We start from the raw sequence: 22,793 nt of genomic DNA, 5'->3' as shown, positions 1-22,793 counted from the left end.
CCTGAGGTGATGCTGGTTTCCGATTGTCCCCTGCTAATAACGCAGCACGTCACATCTTAGTGGTTACATCGCTGTCCTCGTTTTTGTTTACTGGAGTAAATTCTTAGAGGTCAAATTTTAGTCAAAGGATAGTCATATTTTTAAGGTGGGGTGTAAACCAGTGTGGCCGGTACCACACGTGCGAAAGAAGAGGCGGCTGGTGTAGTGGAGAAAGCGTTGGGCCGGGAGTGAGGAGGCCTGGGCTCCAGACAGGACGGCATGGCCAGCGGGGCGGGGCTTTGGGCAAGTCCTTTGCTTTCGTTTCCCTTCCCTTGGTTTCATTTTCTTCTTTTGTAACGTGAGCCCCGTTGGGAATCTGCACAGTGGTGATGGTGCAGATGTCACTGGGGCTCTCCGTTCTGCAGGCAGGCGTATGAAAGGAGGGCCTCTGCTGGAGTCCATGGTGGGCTTCCCTCTGTGCACTGCTGACGGCTTACTTGAGAATTGCTTCGGGGTTTCAAAGAAGCTATGGCTGTCCTACAGGAAAAGAGAATCGAGATTACTATCTAGAGTCTGGTTCATTTTTAGGCCTCTGATAGACGGATAGAGAGCAAAGAGATTTCCCCCCCCACAGACGCCATGGACGTGGTTCCAAAGCTGATTACTACAATATTCATTTCACTTTCATATCTTTGCAGGGAAACTTTATGGTGACGTTCCTTTTATAGAAGAAAGACACAGACATCGGTATGAGGTATGGCTGTTACACTGAATTACTGTGGAATATAGATGCTTAGTGTGAGGAACCCCAGTGATCACAAGCGGGCCTCTGGAGAAGCTGTCCGGCCTGGTGTCCATAGGGCTCAGGGGAGAAGTGCCAGATTTCCCAGAGGAGGCGGGTAGGGGTGGGGAGACTCTGGTCTTGGCTTTCCAAAGGCAAAATCTTTAAGTATCTGCACGTGGGACATTTCAGGGCTCTCTGTTACCCTAACTGCTGTCTCTTAGACCGAGATAAAGTTGTTATCCTTATCCTGAACCTCCTGCCCTTTATTTTGGCAGAGTTGGGAAAAGGGTACTTGCATGATCTGAACCAAATGCCTCTCGGGATAGGGATGTGGCTCTGGGTATCACATGATGGACTCTTGGTCTGGGAGCCTCTTGGAAGCTACATTGAGCACGAAGCTTAGTGTCGCATGATGAAGAGGAGTTACTGTTGAGATTGCCGCGTGAGAAGCCTACGTTCCCCAAAATGCAAATTGTCTGTTCAGGGATTAATTGGTGTACCAATTACATTGCTTTTGACTGTGAAGAGTCAAAATTCCTGCTCATTATTCACTGATACCAGCCTAAGCAATAAGGAAATTTGTTATCTCAGGTAATAGGTGGTCCAGAGGCTTGGCGGGCTCCAGGCATGGTACAATCAGGGCTCTTGCTTTGTCTAGGAGTCCCTTGGCCCTACCCTTTTCTGTGTGTCTGCTTTGTCTTTAGGCTGGTCTCCCTCATAGTTGTAAGATGGCTGCCAGTGGCAAGTGAGGCAACATGCATCTCTCCTAAACCTGATTGGGTCAATTAAGATGACCTGCCCACTTGTGAACCAGTAACAGTTCAACTGCTATATATATATATATAATCTCACATCTTCTTTATCCATCAGTGGACACTTACGTTGTTTCCATATCATGGCTATTGTAAATAATGCTGCAGTGAACATCTTTTTGAATTAGTGTTTTCATGTTCTTTGGATAGGTACCCAGAAGTGGAATAGCTAGGTCATATGGTAGTTCTACTCTTAATTTTTTGAGGAGTCTCCATACTGTTTTCCTTAGTGGCTGTACCAATTTACAGTCCCACCAGCATTGTAGGACTTTTCTCTACATCCTTTCCCACATTTGTTATTCCTTGTATTTTTGATGATAGCCTTTCTCACAGATACGAGGTGATAGCTCATTGTGGTTTTGATTTACATTTTCTTGATATTTAGCGATGTTGAGCATCTTTTCATGTACCTTTTGGCCATCTGTATGTCTTCTTTGGAAAAAGGTCCATTCAGATCCTCTGCCCATTTTTTAATTTTTTTTTTTTTTGGTGTTGAGGTGTATGAGTTCCTTATATATTTTGGATATTAACCCCTTATCGGATACGTGATTTGCAAATATCTTCTCCTATTCAGTAGGTTGCCTTGTTTTGTTTGTTTGTTTGTTTTGGTCATGCTGCGTGGCTTGCGGGACTTTAGTTCCCCAAGCAGAGATTGAACCCACGCCCCCTGCAGTGGAAGTGTGGACTGCCAGGGAATTCCCCACCTTTTTGTTTTGATGATGGTTTCCTTCGCTGTGTAGAAAGCTTTTAGTTTGATGTAGTCTCACAGTCCTACTTTTTGAAACTCATTTTGGACAGTAGAAGATGGGCCTCCCAAATTTAAGGGCTGTGATCCAACTATTTCTCAGGTTCATCATGAATTTAAAAATAGGCTTTGAGATTTGAATAGAAATAGAAATTAACTCCTAGTTAGAGCATCACCGAAATGGAAAATCCACCCAGTTGGTGGAGGACATTTTCATAAGCTGATACGTCTGCGTTGCTCTGCTGTCCAAAGACACTTAATTTCTTATTTTTCCAGGTGAATCCTAGCCTGATCAACCAACTTGAGCATAATGACTTAAGTTTTGTAGGTCAGGATGTCGACGGGGAGAGGATGGAGATCATTGAACTGGCAAGTAAGTGGGCTCTTCATTTTTGAAAATTTTTGTGGTGATTGTGGTGAGCTGTTGTCTCTTTGTCGACTGTAAGCATACAAAGATATAACTTGAGACCCATTTTATTTGCTCTCCTTTTCCTCTCTCCTTTGAAATAAATATGCAGCTAAATAGAAATAATATGCACTAAATATAAAGTGCATGAAAAGCTAGATTGCTTATAATACTAATCATTTTGGGGCCTATTAGAGTGAACCTGCCATAAAATGATGTAGTGTTCGGAGCCCACCAGATCTACCAGTAGTATGCTTCCTAGCGTCCTTGCCCCCTCCCTGGGGTGTCTCTTGTTGCAGCTTCTGGGTTAGACGCTCTGGGAAAGGCAGGCAGCCCACTGTTGAGTCGCATTCTGCTTTCTCCCTCCTCTGAGGAAGAATGGCCCAGTGCCCCCCTCACTACTGGTGACTGACTGTGCAGCACATGTGACAATAGTTTGTTGGATAAACCACCCTCGTTATTGAATGCTTAGGGTGTACAGGGTACTCTAAAAATGGTAGCATCATTTTCTAGAACCTACCTTTTCCAATCTGTATACTTCAGGCTCCAGATAACCCGAACTACTTACTCTTCTTCTAACTTTCCTACTGTTTTTTCCATTTTAGTCCACGTCACTGTTCTTCTACTTCAAATTCCTTTTCTCTGTCCCTTTCCTTTTCTGTCTCTCAACTGTTCAGGTACTTCAGAAGTCCCGAGCAGGGAGGAGTACTGAAGTTGGGAAAGGCTTCTTTGACCACTGTAGCATGTTACCTGGACCCAGAAAGAAGGCAAGCAGTGGACACTGAGTGTGCACTCACTAGATGCTTCTCACCAGACCCCTTGCTAGGGACTCTACGTGCCTTCTGTAACTTACAAGGCAGGTGATGTTATTCCTACTTTATGGAGAAGGAGACCCGAGTGCAGAGAGGTTAAGCAACCTGCCAGGGCCGTCCAGCCAGTCCCTGGCGGGGCTGGAGCTAAACCAGGTCGGAGCCTCCTTCTGCCACCACCTCTGTGGGATTTTATTGTTCTTCTTGTTTTCATTGGACATTCCACTTAAGATTATCAATCCATGCCTGAAGTTTTAAATTAGAATATGAGGATGTATTTTCTGTAGTCCTTCTGATGGAAATGCCCATCATTTACAATTGTTATAGTGTGGATCACTGTTTGGTGTTGAAGTCTCTTAAGGCTGGCATGTGAGAGGGCAGAGAAATTTCTTATGCAAATGACTATTTGTTTACTTTGTTCAAGTCCTTATTCTCTTTTTTTAATTCTCCTGTCTCTCATTATTACCAGCAAGCATTTAGAAGCGGCTTCATCGCAAGGATTTAGTTTCCCACTGACACTTTCAAATTTCATGTGGGTTGGAAAGGAAATGAGACCTGCTGTAAAACCTTGCAGTTTTTAAAAAGCTGACTGCAAGGGAATTCATTTTATTAAGGAAAAGTTCCCAGAAGATTTTGATCTTAGCTACCCTTATCACATCCATGAATCACTACATTCCTGAAGGAGTTCTAAAAGGAACAACAAAGCTTGAGATTAGTATAATGTCAGAATTTGTTTCAAAGCAATTAAGAGCATTATTTAAAAGATACTTTGACTGATAGAGCATCATCAGAATAAAAAGTTTTAGTCTCTTTCCTCATATTGGATTTTTTGGGTAAAGTGATTCAGAGCAACGATCCATTCGTTCAAATATTCTTTCCCTGGCTATGACACGATCCGTTGCTTAGTTTCTGTCTCTAGTGGTACAAAAGCACAATTATTGTCGGCTTCTTTCAGAGACATCCCTAGATGCTGGGCTGCAAGATCCATCACATCTTTAATTTAAACAGGTATTGTTTTCCTTTCTAAGGGCAGATGGTTTCTCTTCTTCTTTTCTTGAGGGGACGCTTTCCTGGGAGAAGGTGGCCTTCCTCTCACCAAGCTTTCATACCTGAATGTTATTCTAATTCAAGGAGGCTTCTTCTTGGATATGTGTGTGGCTATTTAGCACTTGAAATGTGCTCAGTTAATTTGAGTGAGTTTATTAAATGGTCACCTGTGGCCAGGGGCTACCATTTTGTGTAGCAAAGCTTTATTATTTTTTTTTCAGGTTTCCAACTTTTATTTAGTTAAGTAAGGAGTAAAAATTAAAACAAACATGAAAAACTACTCTCCGATACTGCCACTATTTTATAAAGAAGACTCAAAATAGGAGAAGGATCATCGTCATCATCATTTGAGAATTGAAAGATCAGTCCTTTGCAGAAGAGAACAAATGGTGATCTTACATCAAAGCTTCTGAAGCGGGCAGTGAGCGCCCCAGGACACACCTGGCCCCACGGGTGCAAACGGAGGCGTGAGCTAGTCAGACGATGGAAGCTGAAACCCCAGCTAGCCGACCAGGAACAGGACAAAGCTTCTCCAGGCTTCTGCGTCTATACCTGGACATTTACCCTACTTCTGAAGTCCTTTCCTGTTCTAAAGTTCCATAACCATTAGATGAGAACACTCTGCTAGCCTACTACCTATTTTATTAGGATGAGGGATAAGCTTTAAATGATGACCTTAAGAGAGTGGACATTGCCGTTCAGTCATCATTTCCTTACTACTGAGCAGTAGCTTTGGGTCTTCAGTAGTAAGTGGTGGGGATTTGTGATTTTGAATTCCGTACTAGACTTTCAGATCACTTGATAAAGCATCTCATTGAAAGATTTAAAGTTATATTTACTTCCTCCTATAAAACTTGTATTTTATCATCTTCAGTTTGATATGTATATATGGCCATTAAAACGATTTTTAAAGTAAGGAATACATACTGACCATGCTTTGACTATAGCAATTATGGGATTAGAGAGTTGCCCAATCTCTAATTAGGAGTTGCTTCCTAATCTGGGAATAAACATAGTTTTTGAGAGTTCTGAGTGGGGAGAGGAATTTGTAATCCTAGAAAATTTCTACCCAGATTTGGAAATGTTGCCCTTTAATTTTTACCATTCCCAAACAAGGGATTTCTGATACCTGAGAAAAGCTACTTTTCTGTTCCTATTACATCTAGGAGAACTTGAATTGCTCATATAGGGACTTCTTACAACCCTCAATGTATAATAGCTTTATTTGCCCTCTGATAATGTAAGAAATATGTGTTCATTGTAAAGGTTCACACGATACAGAGAAGTATCAATATAAGGGAGAAAATAAAAATATCTTGAACTCTCACCCCTTGAGCCATAACCACCATTAACATCTTGAAAGGGCATCCTTTTATCACTTGGAGACTCTTCATCCCAAGAGATACCTTGGCATCGGCTGAAACATGAGTGCCTGTTCAGCTTCATGGTGCTATCCACGATTAATATCCAGCCCAGAGCTGTGACTAGAAAAGCAGTTATACATGGTGCATTCCCAGGGGACCCATCCCTTGGGAAAGGAGACCTTGTGGAAAATGGCCTGAAGCCATCTAAGAGAAAGAGTGACTTACAGTTAGCCTTAAGTATGAGGATACCAGGGTGCTGGGAGGGGACCTTTCCCCCCTACCCTCTTGAGTTCTTGTGGCTAGACTAATAATAAAGTTGACCCAAGACAGATAAGCAGGAGAAAAATAAATTTTAATGCATGCAGACGGAGGTCTCATAGAAATGGGACCTAAGAAGCAGCCACAGCAGGCAGCCTTTATACTTTTTAGACAAAGAAACAATAAATATGTGAGGAATTAACAGGACAAAGAAACTTAGGCTTTGGGTGCTTAATTAGTGAAGAATCTAAACAAAGTTTGGGCTTGGGTAGTAAATTAAGAAGTCACAAGATGTGTTTCTATAGGCTTCTCTGCCCAAATTCCCTGTCTCTGGTGATAAGGGTATCCTTCCACTTCAGAGGCAGGAAGTACACCTTTCACAAGAGAGATTTACTTCCTGCTTTCAGGAGACTAGGTGGGGTGTGTGTCAAAGCGTCCCTCTTGCATCAGCTCAATTTTTTTTTTAATTAATTCATTTACTTATTTTTGGCTGCGTTGGGTCTTCGTTGCGGTGCGCAGGCTTCTCATTGCGGTGGCTTCTCTTGTTGGTGAGCACGAGCTCTAGGTGCGCGGGCTTCAGTAGCTGTGGCACGTGGGCTCAGTAGCTGTGGCTCGCGGGCTCTAGAGCGCAGGCTCAGTAGTTGTGGCGCACGGGCTCAGTTGCTCCGCGGCACGTGGGATCTTCCCGGACCAGGGCTCGAACCCATGTCCCCTGCACTGGCAGGCGGGTTCTTAACCACTGCACCACCAGGGAAGTCCCCATCAGCTCAATCTTAAGTAACTTTAATTCAAAATAATCAATATGCCATTTAGGCATATTTTAGGGTGGCCTGCCCTGGGCCCCACCCATGGAAATGGAACCACTGTACCTCTGTGAAGGGTCTAGATAGCGGGCAGATTTGGAGAAAGCAGATCATCTTCCCATTCAAAAACTTTTGCTTAACTTTGCTCACTCTCTAACACCTTGCACAAATAAAATGCTGGATCTCTTATTAATGTGATGTGTTTTGCAATGTGAAATTCTGCTACCAAGTTGGATCATGAAAGTAACTGGCTATGATGGTAACAAGTTAAATAATCATCTTACCATTTAATGAGTTTTCTTATGTAAAGATAAGAAGACCTTTAAAGCTGTTCTCACATTTATCTGCTTCAATTGCATTATGATTATTCTCATTTCAGATCACCCCTATTTTGTCGGTGTCCAATTCCATCCTGAGTTTTCTTCGAGGCCAATGAAGCCTTCCCCTCCATACCTGGGGCTATTACTTGCGGCAACTGGGACTCTGAATGCCTACCTCCTTCAGGGATGCAAGCTGTCTTCCAGGTAACTAGCTTACAGTTCTTAGCAGTGACTTGAGATGCAGTTATCAACATCTTAGGTTTCTCATAAAATTTAATATCATTGTAGGATTTTTTTAAAAAGTGGAGAATCATTTTTTTCCCCTCTTAACAAGCATACTTTTTTCTCTTAGTGAAAATGATTTAATCACATCTACAGTGGTAATGTGTCAGCTTTCAAAATCAGGCTGATGCTGAGTATTGTTTTAGAGATTTTTGTCATTTTGATAGGTTAAAAAAGGGATTTTCTTTTGTTGACTTTTTGATTAATAAATATATATGAATATTTTATATGTTTATTGGCCTTTTGTTTTATGAATAGCCTGTTCATATCCTTTGCCCTATTTTTCCTTTTGCTATTATCCTTTTTCTTTTTTAAAAATAATTAATTAATTTTTGGCTGCATTGGGTCTTCGTTGCTGTGCTTGGGCTTTCTTTAGTTGTGGCGAGCAGGTGCTGCTCTTCGTTGCGGTGTGTGGGCTTCTCATTGCGGTGGCTTCTCTTGTGGAGCACGGGCTCTGGGCGCGCGGGCTTCAGTAGTTGTGGCTCGCGGGCTCTAGGGCGCAGGCTCAGTAGTTGTGGCACACAGGCTTAGTTACTCTGCGGCATGTGGGATCTTCCCGGACCAGGGCTCGAACCTGTGTCCCCTGAATTTGCAGGAGGATTTTTAACCACTGTGCCACCAGGGAAATCCCCTCCTTTTTTCTTAATGATTGGTAAGCTCTTTATATATAAAGGACATTAATCCTTTGTTAGGTTACACATACTTTTTCAAAGTGATTTTGTTTTTTTTCTAAGTTGTTAATGGCTTTCATTACTTTTTGTTAGTTTTATCTTAGTTTTTATTTTCCCTAAAGTTTTAAATAAAGACTTTATGTAGTCCTTATTCATGTATTTTTTATTTATATGTGGTCAGATCTTTTACTTTTGTGGATGATGTCTTTAGTATCCTGCCTAAAGTCTTTCCCTATCAAAAGATTATTATATAAATAATTACCCATTTGTTTTCCACTAGCACTTTTATGGTTTCTCTTTTTAAAAATTTTTTGAATTGAAGTATAGTTTATTTACAATGTTGTGCTGATTTCTGCTGTATAGCTAAGTGACTCAGTTATACATGTATATACATTCTTTTTAAAATTTTCTTTTCCATTATGGTTTATTCCAGGAGATGGGATATAGTTCCCTGTGCTATACAGTAGGACCTCGTTGTTTATCCATTCTAAATGTAATAGTTTGCATCTAACAACCCCAAACTCCTAATCCACCCTTCTCCATACCCCCACCCCCCCACCCGTGGCAACCACAAGTCTGTTCTCTATGTCTGTGAGTCTGTTTCTGTTTTGTAGATAGGTTCATATGTACTATATTTTAGATTCCACATATAAGTGATATCATGTGGTATTTGTCTCTCTTTCTGACTTACTTCACTTAGTATGATAATCTCTAGTTGCCTCCTTGTTGCTGCATATGGCATTATTTTGTTCTTTTTTATGGCTGAGTAATATTCCATTGTATTTATGTACCACATCTTCTTTATCCATTCATCTGTCAGTGCACATTTACGTTGTTTCCATGTCTTGGCTATTGTGAATAGCGCTGCTATGAACATAGAGGTGCAGGTATCTTTTTGAATTATAGTTTTGTCCAAGTATACGCCCAGGACTGGGATTGCTGGATCATATAGTAACTCTATTTTTAGTTTTCTGAGGAACCTCCATACTGTTTTTCCTAGTGGCTGCACCAATTTACATTCCCACCAACAGTGTAGGAGAGTTCCCTTTTCTCCACACACTCTCCAGCATTTGTTATTTGTAGACTTTTTAATGACGGCCATGCTGACTGGTGTGAGGTGATAGCTCATGGTAGTTTCAGTTTGCATTTCTCTAATGATTAGTGATGTTGAGCATCTTTTCATGTGTTTGTTGGCAATCTGTATGTGTTCTTTGGAGAAATGTCTATTTAGGTCTTCTGCCCATTTTTCAATTGGGTTGTTTGTTTGTTTTTTTTGGTTGACTTATATGAGTTGTTAGTATACTTTGGGGATTAAGCCCTTGTCCGTGGCATGATTTGCAAATATTTTCTACCATTCTGTAGGCTATCTTTTTGGGTTTTTTTATGGTTTCCTTTGCTGTGTAAAAGCTTATAAGTTTGATTAGGTCCCATTTGTTTATTTTTGTTTCTATTTCTATTGCCTTGGGAGACTGATATGGTTTCAATTTTATATTTTCAATTTGTAATCTATATGGACTTTAGTTTTGGTGTATTATGTGAGGCAGGGAATCTGCATCCCCCTTACACTGCCCCCCTGCCCGCCCCCCCCCCCCCCCCCCGCCAATGAAGTAATTTAGATTTGTTTCAGGGATTTCTGTTTTGTTCCATTGGTGATTTCATCTCTTTTTTTTGAATCCTTACCACCCTTTTCATTATCATAGGATTATTGTAAATCAAGCCCTTATCTACCCTACTCTCATTTTTATTCGACATTTTAAAAAATGTGTTTTGTTCTCTTCTGGAGGACGTGTATAATGATTTTTAGAGCCAAGTTTGAATTAAAAAATCCCTTAGGGATTTTTGTTAAAATTTCTTTATATTTAGGGGCTTCCCTGGTGGCGCAGTGGTTGAGAGTCCGCCTGCCGATGCAGGGGACGCGGGTTCGTGCCCCGGTCCAGGAGGATCCCATATTGCCGTGGAGCGGCTGTGCCCGTGAGCCATGGCCGCTGGGCCTGCGCGTCTGGAGCCTGTGCTCCGCAACGGGAGAGGCCACAACAGTGAGAGGCCTGCGTACCGCAAAAAAAAAAAAAGAAAAGTATATATATATTTCTTTATATTTAAATACTCATTTGGGGAGTATTTACATCTTTACTTCCTCTCATCTAAGAATATTGTATGTAATAACTTTCAAAGTGAAAGGAACTAGCCAGAATCATGTTCTTAGGTAGGGGTTATTACCGCAATAACTGGATACATCTTGTTTAGAAGATTACCGTTGTGGACCCTCATCCTAGCAAATGAGCCCGGCGATATTGCATTTGAGGACTGCCAGGATCGCTGTGTGGTGTGTCTACGTGTGCTTTGTTACACAAGCCTGCTTGTTTGCAATATTACCTGCTAGGAGAGACTCACAGCTCTCTAGCATTTCCTTTAACTGTGTGTTCAGATGGGAATAGCTTTACATATTTTGCATGTTGGGTCTCTTAATGAATTACTGATCACTCCCTGCACTCTTGAACCAGTGCAGTGGTTTTCACACCGTGCCTGTGGAGCTGGAATCCAGGCTGCCATGAGGAATAGACTGGGATTGGGGCGGGGAGCGGGGGATGTTTCCAGGCTCTTCCCTGCTTCAGCTTCCCTACTTCAGTGGAGCTTCAGCTCCACTTTGCCTGGCTCACGTGGCCTGGTTCTGCATGAGATTGCAAATGAAGATGAGCTTCCTGTGCTGTGAGGCTGCATGGCTTACACAGCAGATTGGACATTCCAGTGTGGTCCCATGTTGGATATATGCTCTGTCCCTTCCCAAACACTTTATTGTCTCCATTATTTCAGGTGCTCACACGTGAAAGGAGGATGACGGTGGAACAAGTGAGATGGCTGGGAGAAATAACGCACACAAAATCGTTCATGCATAACTATCTGGTTGTTTGCAAGCATCAACTAATATAGAAATGGCGTCTGGTTTGTGTGGTCGGCCCACCTGTGTGCTGGCTGGCCCGCCAGTTCTTGCCTGGGGCCTGGTGGTCTCTGGGTAAAGCTCACCAGTAGTTTCTGAGAAAAGTGACTGCTTGCCAGCAACTGCTGAGCGAGGCACAGTGTCTCAGAAAGAAAGGAAAGATCTCTTAACAAGACTCTGATGCTGGGATTGGGATCACAGCTGACTAGCAGGCTTCCATGGTGGTCAGAGAATTCCTGTCTATCAGCCACCAGCTGGTGTGGTCCTTAAGAGCAGCCAGCATCTTATTTATCTTGGTCTCCCTGGCTCCCTAGCATGCAGTGGTTGCTTACTACCCATTACAGTACTAAATGTAGGTAGCAGGGGAGGGTATAGTCTAGTATAATCTTGACACCTTGCAGGGGGTTTTCCAACTAAGAATGGTGCCCATAATTAATCCAGTGGCAGACCCTAGGATTCCAGAGGAACCTTGCACTTCAGCTCTTCTCTGCCTGGTTCCATGGTGTTAGTGAGCACTGAAAAGCAAATAACTGCTTTGATGGCCAGGCTCTAATGTGAGCTGAGTTGGGACTGTATTTCTGTCAAACAAGATTACTGTCTGTAATCAATCCTAAACAAATGTGTCAAGAAATATGAGCACTAGACTAATGACTTCCTTTCCCAGAAATTGGCTGATATTATTTAAATGTATGGCACGTGTGCAGCTGATGTCTTTAAAACCCACAATGTAAAAAAAAAAAAAATCCTTGGCTTTGAGCAAATACACCTGGGCTCTAACCTTTGCTTTCTGCTTCGTGGAGAACATTTATCTTTTATTGCCTGGGAAGTTGCAGTAAGAATATTATTTTGGGATCTAGAGCTGGTGAGCTGAACTCTCAGCTACTCTGGTATCTATAGAATGGCAGCAGTTACGAAGACCAGGTCTACCACCTGTGGTGGTCTGTTCAAGAGGCATAATAGTTTTTTCTTTTTTTTTTTTACGGTACGCGGGCCTCTCACTGCTGTGGCCTCTCCCGTTGCGGAGCACAGGCTCCAGACGCGCAGGCTCAGCGGCCATGGCTCACGGGCCCAGCTGCTCCGCGGCATGTGGGATCTTCCCGGACCGGGGCACGAACCCGTGTCCCCTGTATCGGCAGGCGGACTCTCAACCACTGCGCCACCAGGGAAGCCCCCAGGCATAGTAGTTTTAGGATAGTATTTAAAATTTTTTTTTAGGTTTTTATAAGCTACGCAGAAGTACTTGCAAAATCAAACTAAGCCTTGTTTTGGGGGTCCCCCAAGACCACCCACACATTCGATGATTGACTAGAAGGAATCAGAATATAGTTGTACTCATGGCTAAAATTCATTTCAGTGACAGAGTAAGCATATACAGCTGGCTCAGTAAGGGAACGAGGCATAAGTAGAGTCTGGAGAAATCTATCTGCAGGTTTCCTATGTTCTCTCCCTCCTCTGAGAGGTCACACAGAGCTCACCCTCCCTCCAGCAGTAAAAATGCAGCGTGTAATGTTTATGCCCAGAGAAGCCCATTTGACACTTAAGAGTTTAGAGTTTCTATAGGAGACTGGTCACATGGGCATTCTCTGTCTAGCAACCACCCAAATTCCAGGCTCCCAGAAGGATAGCAAGCGCTCACCACAAATCACCTTGCTTGTACAAACAGGCTAGGCCCGGTGAAATGACCTTATCAGTTAGTAATGGAGAAAACGTTCTGAAAGCTAAGTTCCCCAGCAAGCAGGCCCTTCTGAAGATAGCAGCCTCAGGCCTGCTGTGTTAACTCTTTTGCACAAGTCTAATAAACCATTTTTAGAATAAAGAAATCCAATGGGAAATTATGGTCCATTAAATAAATCATTGTAATTCCTTGCTGAGGTCTCTCCCCTGGTGTCTAAATATAATTTGTCCCATGTTTAAACGGTATCCACAAATCTGCGTGGCTTTGCGGTGTATGATGTAATAGAATGAGACTGCTTCATGTAATTGTAATAAAAAATTGTAGATTTATACTAAATAGGATATCCAAAGGTTCTTATAATTGCAGGTTTTTCAGTATCTAGAAACAAAGCACAGGATCTCTGTCCAGAATTCCATTTTTTTTTTAAATCGCAGTATAGTTGATTTACAGTGTTGTGTTAGTTTCTGGTGTACAGTAAGGTGATTCAGTTTTATATATATATTCTTTTCCATTATGGTTTATTATGTGATGTTGAATATAGTTCCCTGTGCTATACAGTAGGACCTTGTTGTTTCAGAATTCCATTTTTAAGCAACTGGAAAGAGAAGAGCGATGGGAGTCTAAAGTTCATAGGTTGTTTTTCAGTCTGCGTGTCTCTGGGGCTGCCCTGCAAGGCCCTGAGGTGCAATCACTCCACAGCGAGGTCAGGAACGACCTCCAGTTTTTATGATTCCAACATTTATCATGCCCCTCTGTCAGGTCAGAGTAAAACTCTTGTGCTTAGATAGTGCTTGTTCTATGTGTTTTATGCCTGAAAGCAAGAAACGAGATGGAGTTCAGTCAACAGTTCCCAGAAATGCAGCTCTTTTGGGAAACATGTTTTTAAAATATAAAACCGTAATCTTAAGACACGTGAGTAGCATTTTATTCTAGGTTTTAGGATCTTAGATTCCATGTCTCCACCCAATACATACTATCTCTTATGCAGAGAAATCATCTTTCCGTGGCGAGACAGGAGGCAGGCCGATACAGAAAGAGGAGGGACGTTAACTCCACAATGCACTGTATTAGCTTGATCGTTTCAGACCAAACTCAGAAGTTGAAACTACTTCATAATCGGAGGGTCCTTAAAGGAAGTACAGAGCTGGAGTCAGCGCCTTCCATTTCCTGAACCCGGGTGTGCTCCTGGGATCTGAGTCCCTTCTCTCCTGCAAGCTCAGGCTTCCCTCTTCACTTTTCTCTTTGAATCTCGGCAGCAGTCAGGGAGCAAAGGCACCCATTTCCTTCGCCATTGTCTCTGGTCTCTCTCCTGTGAGTCCTGGGCTTTTCGTTCTAAGTGACATGCTGGCTTCCAGCCTGGGAAGATTTTGTTTTCTGTGGACTTCTAGCTGAGGCATTACAGAAAATTGGGAAAAAAAGGGAAAAGGATCCATAAACCTAATATAGTCACTGTGCTCGCTTTTGAGTCTTTCCTTCCAGTCTTTAGTCCATATCCGTAAATGACTCATTTCATGCTTGTAATCATAATAGTGTGTGTGTATTTCTCCTGATTCTTTTATTTTGAAAACTTTCAAGTCTACAGAAAAGATGAAAGAATAGTACAGTGAATACTTGTAAACCTTTCGCCTAGATTCATCAATTGTTGCCCTTTTACCACATTTGATTCTCTCTTTCTCTGTGTATATACATATTTCTGAATCATTTATAAGTTGCAAACATCATAGCACGTCACTCCTAGATACTTTATCATTCATTTTCTAAAACTGAAGACATTTTCTTACGTAAATGCAGTATCATGATCACACCTAAGAAAATTAACATTAATTCAGTGACATCATTTAATATCCAGTGCTTTTTTTTTTTTTTTTTTTTTTTTTTGCGGTACGCGGGCCTCTCACTGCTGTGGCCTCTCCCGTTGCGGAGCACAGGCTCCGGACACGCAGGCTCAGCGGCCATGGCTCACAGGCCTAGCCGCTCCGCGGCATGTGGAATCTTCCCGGACTGAGGCACGAACCCGCATCCCCTGCATCGGCAGGCGGACTCTCAACCACTGCGCCACCAGGGAAGCCCTCCAGTCCATATTTAAATTTCTCCATTTATCCCCAAATGTATCTTTAGCTTTTTTTTGAAATCAAAAAAATGTAATCAGTGCTCAATTTGAGGTTCATTTGGTTATGTTTCCTTAGTTTCTTTTAATCTGGGTAAATCACCCTCTCGTTTTCAGTTCTGCATGACATTGACTTTAATAAAGAGGCCAGGCCAATTGTCTTGTAGCAATGACCAGAATTTGGATTCATCTGATTGTTTTCTCATGATTAGAATCAGGTTGGACATTTTGGGAAGAATGTTTCATTGGGGCTGTTTTAGACTTTATACAGACACGTCAGGAGACATGTAAGGCACATAACCTTCCCTCTGCTGTCACACGGTGGATGGTGCTGAGTTTATCACCTGGTTAAGGTAGTGACTGTGTGGACGTCTCTTTTGTAAAGAAACATTTTTTTCCATTTTAGTTTCTAAAATACCATCCCCCACTGAAATGAACTAGGGCTCCTGGAAGAAAGGCTTGGTTTCAGGTCTGGGTCAGGGAAAGTACAAGATGAGCCCAGAATGTATTGCTAGACTTAAAGGAAGGGAGAGTTCAAAAACCAAGGGGGAGATTTTGTATAAGATCAAAGAAGCCACTTGAAAGGGGCTCACTTTGGACAGTTTGAACATCAAAAACAATAATGACAAAATTGGATTATAACACATTACATTTTTTAAAAATTCCATAATAATACTCAAAAAAACCCAGAAGGCCAATTAAAAGAAATGTAGATGCAACCCCCAATGTAATAACTGAGTCAAATAAGGATCATCAGTGGATGCCAAAACCATTGGATGAAAGGTTTCGGAAAACAGGATATTCATATGTTCTCAAAGCATCACCACAGAGTCTTTATTAATTACAAAAGCCTGTCTTTTGAACTGAACACCTCGTACACGTTTTTCCAAGTTGCATGATGCTCTTGCTGTTCGGTGGCTGCGTGCTTCAGCATCCGCTCAATGCGCCACATGTGCTGGAGCTCACGCCATCCCAACCATGGTGCTGGGTGCAGGAGAATCAACTGCAAGTCCAATAAGAACACACACCCTGTCCTGGGGGACTCATCGGGTAGTATAATGGTTCTCTACATTTTGAGGCTGACAAATCACCTTCCAAGAAAGTGATGAAAGCTGTGGACCCACCTCCTGGAAGACTGCACACACATAGCAATTGGAACAGTATTCATATCCCAGAAGCCTCCCATCCATCGAATCCATCGATATTCTTCTAGGGGTCCTCAGATACAGACCCCCAGCTAAGATAGTCTTTATAAAAAGGGGATGGTAATAGTACTCACTTCACATGGTAGTGATGAAGGGTACGTTTTATTCTGAATGGAAAGCACTTAGCACAGTGCCTGGTCTATGGTAGGAAATTAAATGGGAATTATTATTGTGCTATTATTAATTTCACCTTAGTTCCCGTCTCCTTCATCTCTTGCCTACTCAAAGCCTCCTAGCTGGTCTCCAGGCCTCCAGCTTTCCTCTTCTCAGTCCATCTTCTGCTGGCAGAATGCTCTTCCTGCATTATTTTGGACCTTGAATCTCTAAATGGCTTCTCTTGACTCACAGCATAAAATGCCCACAAATCCCTACGGAACAGCCTGAACTCCCCCAGAGGGTTTAGTGCTTTGGCTTCAGCTCTCACGTCTCCCTTGGCTCCTGTTATACATTCCTGAAGTGCTTAGCGAGAAGGGAATGCCAATCTGTAGCCTGTTAGGATGCTGGTTCCCCAAATTGTTACTGATGGTGCGCATCAGAGGTGGGTGTGGCCTCTCCGCTGATTATATATAGAGTGTGCATTTCTCCCTCTAAGGCGTCCTTATCCCACTTTGGGTGTCTCTTTCTATTTGACTAGGAGAGTAAGATACTCTTTTTCTCCTGTGTGAATCTAATGTGCATTTTCCAGCACTGTTCTAAACTTGGAATCACCTTCCTTTTTATTTTAACTCTTGGGCTACATGGTTGATGTTGCCAGGGGCCATTCTTGCAGTATAAGGTGCAAATATTTTATTTTTGTGGGGACAGTGTGGGCAAGTAGAGCGGGTGCTATGGGTTTGTTTTCTGGATCTGCCACTTACTGGGTAATTTTTTTCCAAGTCCCCAGTCCTAAACCTCAGGATCTTCATCCTTTAGGGTTGCTGTGAGGAACAGTTGAGATGGTGCTTTGTAAACTTTCAGCTGATATAAAAATACTACTTTTCCTCCTTCGTTACATTTCAAGCAAAAGTGAACTGGAAAAAAATATTCTTTTTTGCTTTCTTTTTTGACAGTTCTTTTAAACATCTTTAAAACAGCCCCCCTCCCTTATTGTTGGACTCCAAAACCATGCCTGGAGACTTTTTCTTGTAAAGTACTGCTGATAAACCCCATTTGAGTATGCCTTCCGTCAGGGATTAAACGTTGCTTAAAAGGTGCTCTTTATTGATCGTGATTCACTGCCTGCAGATGACGTGGTGCCAGCCAGGGACGGAGTTAATAGAGATATAGACTACTGTGCTTTTAACGCCCTGCTAGGGTTGTGTTCTACCGTTTACTATTCAATGCAAAACTCATTCACAGCATACTAAGTTTTTATTCCATTGCTCTTATATTTTATGGCTTCCGGGGGCTCTTTGAGAAGGAAGGAAGCATAGCAATAACAATGCTTTGCGGGAAACTGTGTGCATGGAAACCTGTTTTAAAACATGCTTTCTCCATATGAGATGGATTTTGATATAAAGTGTTATAGGAATGTATGCATGCTGGGAATCTTAAGTATGCTATTAAACTTTTTTAAAATTCCGACCACCTCTTTTTGTTAATGGAGAAGAAATGGTTTAATGGCTTCATCAGGGTAGCAAAGAAGGTGGACTATACGAGACATTACTCTACCCTTGCCCTGGTGCCTTGGAATATATGTTTTCTTATATTGGGAATTTATTAGGAACCAGGAGTCTTGGACAAACAAACTTGACTATGACAAGCCTTTTGTTTGTCAAAGAACCGCATGTAGACCATGGCGGTCAAGTCTTGTAAGTCCAGCCAGTGTTTAAGGATAGCGATTCCCTTGCGTTGCTGCTGGTGATTTTGATATTGTCTTGTAAGAAATAGTACAGTAAAAAACTTTTTTAAGAAGAGTGCTTCCGTTATTTGGGGGGTACATGCATGTATGAGAGAGAGTTGCTGTGATTTTGACTGTACATAGCCAGACCTTAAAAAAAACCTTTCTTAGGGAGTGATAAGGAGAACCACTGCATGGTGATTATGGTTTTTTTTTTTAAATCATCATTCATTTGATTTTAAATCAATGCTATCCAATAGAACTTTTTGCAGTGATGGAAATGTTCTATAATCTGCACTGTCCAATATGGCAGCTGCCAACCACACATGGCTGTTGAGCAGGTGAAGTGTGGCTCAGTGTGTACACGCGAGGAGTGGAATTTTAAATTTTATTTGGTTTTAGTTGATTTAAATTTAGATAGCTACTGTGGCTCGTGGCTACCACATCGGACAGTGCAGGTTTAAAATTTTCTGCTCCTCAAAGGTAACAAGGCACACACGAATAGTTCTGTATTCTGCGGCATTTCAAAAAATTTAACACGTAAGACCCTAATATCTAATAACTCTCCCCACTGAGAAGTGTGTGTGTGTGTGTGTATGTGCAGAGGTTATTTTAAAAGACAGGTTGTCTTAAGATAGAGCTGAGACGTCTCGAATTAAGTGAAAATATGCCCCGATAAGTATCTTATGACTTAAGTCCGTTCTGTGTGAAACGAAAATGAAGCCCTAAGTCTTACATGGCACAGAGCAGCACCCACATTTTATTGGATGTGCAGGAACCACTGCTGTCCTGCATGTGGAATTGTGTTTCTAGCACTTGTGTTTTGCTGGAGCATGAATGCCATAAATGCAGCATGTTTATTTCGCAGCATTGCCTATTTTGAGAATTCCGTTCTTGGGTGTTGTGGTTTATGTGGTTGTTCCACCTCCGCCCCTGAACACATACGGAAGAAAGTTAGTGAACCGTCATTCGCCTTGGAGCTCCCCTTTGTTAGACTCAACCTGTACCATTTTGATGCCTTGGCAGAGTTTGGGGCTGACAGCCAGCAGACAGGAAATGAGAGCCATTAGGTTAGACCCACCCAAGTCCACTTGCTGAAGTGGGTAGGGAATTATTCTTGGTACAGGGAAGACTTCTGAAAATCACGCACTTGGCGGTTTTCGCCGCTTCTTTATATTTCCATGACTTTTTGAGAGATGCCATGTTGTAAACACATAGCCCCCATAAACAGCAACAGCTCATATTTTCATATAATTTCAGAGCACGTTTATGCATTCTCTTTCGGCCCTCATAACATTTTGATGAGGTGGTAGGTATTGTTACTACTTTTTTCTAGACTCTCAGGCATGTGGCTAATAACCAGTACAACCAGGAGTGTGGGGGCGAGGATGTGGGCCCACCCCACTCCTCCATGGGCTCGGAGGTGGGGAAGGAAGCTTGAGATACTTGAGAAAGTGGAGTTCCCTTGGCCCTTTGGACCTTCTCACTTGTGGTGTCAGGGTACATGCCCTGTGGGGCCCACTGCAGCACACAGCTTCGACTTGAGCCTGTGGCCTGGGTTAGCACGATGGGGATCCTGGTCCCACCTTGAACGAGCTGTGTGCCTAGCGAGTCACTTGAACATCCTTGACCTTCATTTCTTCTCACATAGGGAGTTGAGTGCATGTTCCAAATCCCCTTTAGTTGCAGAGAACCAGGAGGGACTCAACGTTTGCGTAGTAAGAGTGCATGGATAAGGATATATCAATTTTGGGGGGTTGTTTTTTAAAAATATATTTTCTTTGGTTATTCCTGTGTTTTCTTTATTGGAAACCCTTTTGTAACAGTGGAAGTGGTTTTCCTGAATTAAAATCTAACTAGGAGGTATCTTCTACTTGATTGGTTTTAAGGATATGTGGATTTCTTTGTTCACCTAAGTAATCTTGTCTTTTCTGCCAATTCTTGATCTTTTTCTGTGTCTTCTCCATACTCTAGCCCCACCCTCCCCCTTTCCAGTATTTTTTCCAAAAGTCAGGGAGGAGAGTGAGGTTGTCTGTTATGATTTTGTTTATGTATTTATTGATATTTACTCCATATGTTTAGGGTAAATCTTTGTTTTCTAGCCTGTCAGCATAGGGTTTTTCCAATTGTTCCCTCTCCTCTCTTTAAAATAAGTGGATTTTCACCTCTTATGGAATTCAGACTTCTACTGCTATAAGTCAGCAAAAACTTGGCCAAGGCTAGGATTGGGTCAGTCATAAAACACTTACTTCCTGACAATGTCATCTTCGTAGATCAGTAGAACTCTTGAGGGGTTGATCAACCTGCTGACTTACTTGGAACCAAGCAAGAGGAACCCCAAACTGAGTCTGTGGCTCAAAGTGAAAGTACAATTACAGGCCCATCTCATGGAGAAGGTGTATTTCTTCGGGAACCCAAGATGGCGGCATCCATGTCAATAATCAGTCCTACTTTGAATACTACATGTAACTTGAGGTAGTTGGAGCATCACATGAAGTTTCTAATTTGAGAATAGCAAAATTGTGCAAATTATTTCTCAAACCCTTGGACCTACGAGAATGTTTATTGGAATGGAAAACTTTCATGCTGTTGACCTATAATAGTGGTCTTCAGAAGGTTATAAATTTCAGTCTAAATTGAAATGCTTTTATAAATTTCCTGAATAAGGTACTTCCGATTTAAGACACAAGCAAATGATCAGTTCCTCTGACAAAAGAAGGAGACCGTTGGTTGTGGTTGGACTCACGTCTTCCTGGAGTGACTAGGAAGTAATAATAGAATATTCCTTAGTATCTTCTCTTAGTGGGGGTTAATTATGGAAAGCGTTTAGGATTGTAAATAGGATAATTGCCCAGAGTGTTTTTACACCTTGCTAAGTTAATTCGTCTTTTGCTCTAGTGATAGATACAGCGATGCCAGTGATGACAGCTTTTCAGAGCAAAGGATAGCTGAGTTGGAAATCAGCTGAAACTGATACGTGACTTGGAATCACCAGGACTGCCTGAGAGGGTGAGATGGAACCTTTAAGTTCTTGTTTGTTTCACAGACAGGCTGTCTTCTTGGTGTAGAAGGGAGCATCACAGGACTTGTCTCGCAGGATCCTGCTCCCCTGGGACGCTCCTGTTTGCATAGTTAGCAGGACAGACTTGACAGCTGATGGTGCTTCTGGGAATCTGGAATGCGCCTGAGAAAGCAGGCAGTTAGGAATGCGCCTGAGGCCGGGAATAAATATATCCGGGCGCCTCTAAATGGATACGTGGAGGCTGATAGTGTAGCTGAGGGGTCAGCAAACTTGTTCTGTAAAGGGCCAGACAGTGACTGTTTTCGGCTTTGTGGGCCCTCCAGTGCGTTGGAGAGGGAGGGCAGGCTTGGACAGTATGTACATAAGTGGGCAGGGCTGTGTCCCAGTAAAACTTGATTTCCAAACACAGTGTGCTGACCCCTGGTCTAGGTCACTCATGGAAAAGCAGAGTTCCTTGGATTTGTAGAAAATAAAATAGTGTTTCCTTTCTTTGTAGGGAGATGCCAGAGACTGGCTTGGCTTCCAAGGGCAGCTTATGTCCCTCACGGCTCCTGGAGGTTTTATTAGAGAAGGTAGCAGCCTGGATGGCTTTATTCCATTCATGCTCAGAGGCAGATGCTGCCTGGACAACCCTGCCCTTTAGCAGGGACAGCAGCTTTTGGAAAATTCGTACGGAGTCAATGTCTCCAGTGTGATTTCTCTTCTTATTTCACTTAGGGGCAGAACATTCCTGTTCACCAGGGAAGGCACATCCGGGTCTATTTAGATTTGCCTCAGACATGGAGACCTTCAGAAGCAAACCAAAATGGTGCAAAGATTAGTTGGAGGCACTTGCAAGACATATTATTCAGCTTTCGATGTGGCTAATACTTATTTTTTCTTTTTTTTTTTTTAAGGCTCTGAAGTAACCGAAGCCAAGATGAAGGAAGTATCTAAGGAAATCGCCACACTCATAGAATCACTCTTTTCTCCACCAAACATGGGATGTACAGCCTCGAGGGGAATCTAATAATATGCACTTCCATGAACCAGAATCAAAGGGGTAGTTTTTTTCCTCCAGAGGTGACCTTTGGTTCTTGCAAATTTCTGTAGCCAATTAAACTTTTCCCAGCAACTTCAGTGGGCAGAAAGTGTGTTGGTGTCTTGTCTGGTGTATGGAGACGTCCAGGTGGTGAGGAAGGATCCAGGTAACTGAACCTTCTCTGGGCTATATGGGAAGGCCGGCAGGGCACACGCAACAACTAATTTTGTGTCAAAAATGAGTCATTCTGTTACCTGGAATTCAGCCACAGATTTGCATGTGGCCCAAGTTTATTTCAGTTTGTCACTCTGTTTATTTGTAGTAAAAAGTAAAATGAAACAGGTCCAAGACTGGGGGTGGTAAGTAAGGCCCTGGCCTCAGGCACAGAATATAAGGGGGCATAAAAAACTCAGGAATCAAGATCGGTAACATATGTATATATATTTACTTGAGGTGAAATATCACATAACATAGATTAACCATTTCAGAGTGAACAATGCAGGAGCATTGGGTCCATTCGCAGTGCTGTGCAACCACCGCCTTCATCTGGTTCCATCCCTCTTCCCAGCCGCCCCCGCACCCACTTATCTCCTTTCTATTTCTGTGGATTGGCCTATCCTGGATATTTCATATTAGTGGAATCATATAATACGTGGCCTCTCGTGTCTGGCTTCTTTCACTGAGCTTGATGTTTTCAAGGTTCATCCATGTTGTGGCCTATGTCAGTTC

At 42.4% G+C, this 22,793-nt stretch overlaps 1 protein-coding gene across 2 annotated transcripts in view; it reads left to right on the top strand.

The window, feature by feature from the left end:
- The window catches only part of CTPS2 (CTP synthase 2), a 107,774-nt gene extending 85,608 nt beyond the window's left edge, over window positions 1-22,166 (top strand). The window contains exons 15-19 of one of the 2 annotated variants that reach the window (XM_065900346.1): window positions 678-733; window positions 2,597-2,693; window positions 7,387-7,531; window positions 20,920-21,030; window positions 21,949-22,166. In XM_065900346.1, coding sequence (XP_065756418.1) covers window positions 678-733; window positions 2,597-2,693; window positions 7,387-7,531; window positions 20,920-20,989 — 368 coding nt within the window. In that variant the 3' untranslated portion in view covers window positions 20,990-21,030; window positions 21,949-22,166. Of the gene's footprint in view, window positions 1-677; window positions 734-2,596; window positions 2,694-7,386; window positions 7,532-20,919; window positions 21,031-21,939 lie in introns of both variants that reach the window. The other variant, XM_065900345.1, reaches the window with a different exon arrangement.
- Window positions 22,167-22,793: the final 627 nt, after the last annotated feature.

Source organism: Phocoena phocoena, chromosome X (genome assembly GCF_963924675.1).
Source record: "Phocoena phocoena chromosome X, mPhoPho1.1, whole genome shotgun sequence".
In the NCBI taxonomy this organism is placed as follows: domain Eukaryota; kingdom Metazoa; phylum Chordata; class Mammalia; order Artiodactyla; family Phocoenidae; genus Phocoena; species Phocoena phocoena.
The sequence above is the reverse complement of the archived record's forward strand: the minus strand, read 5'-3'. Positions and strand labels throughout refer to the sequence as shown.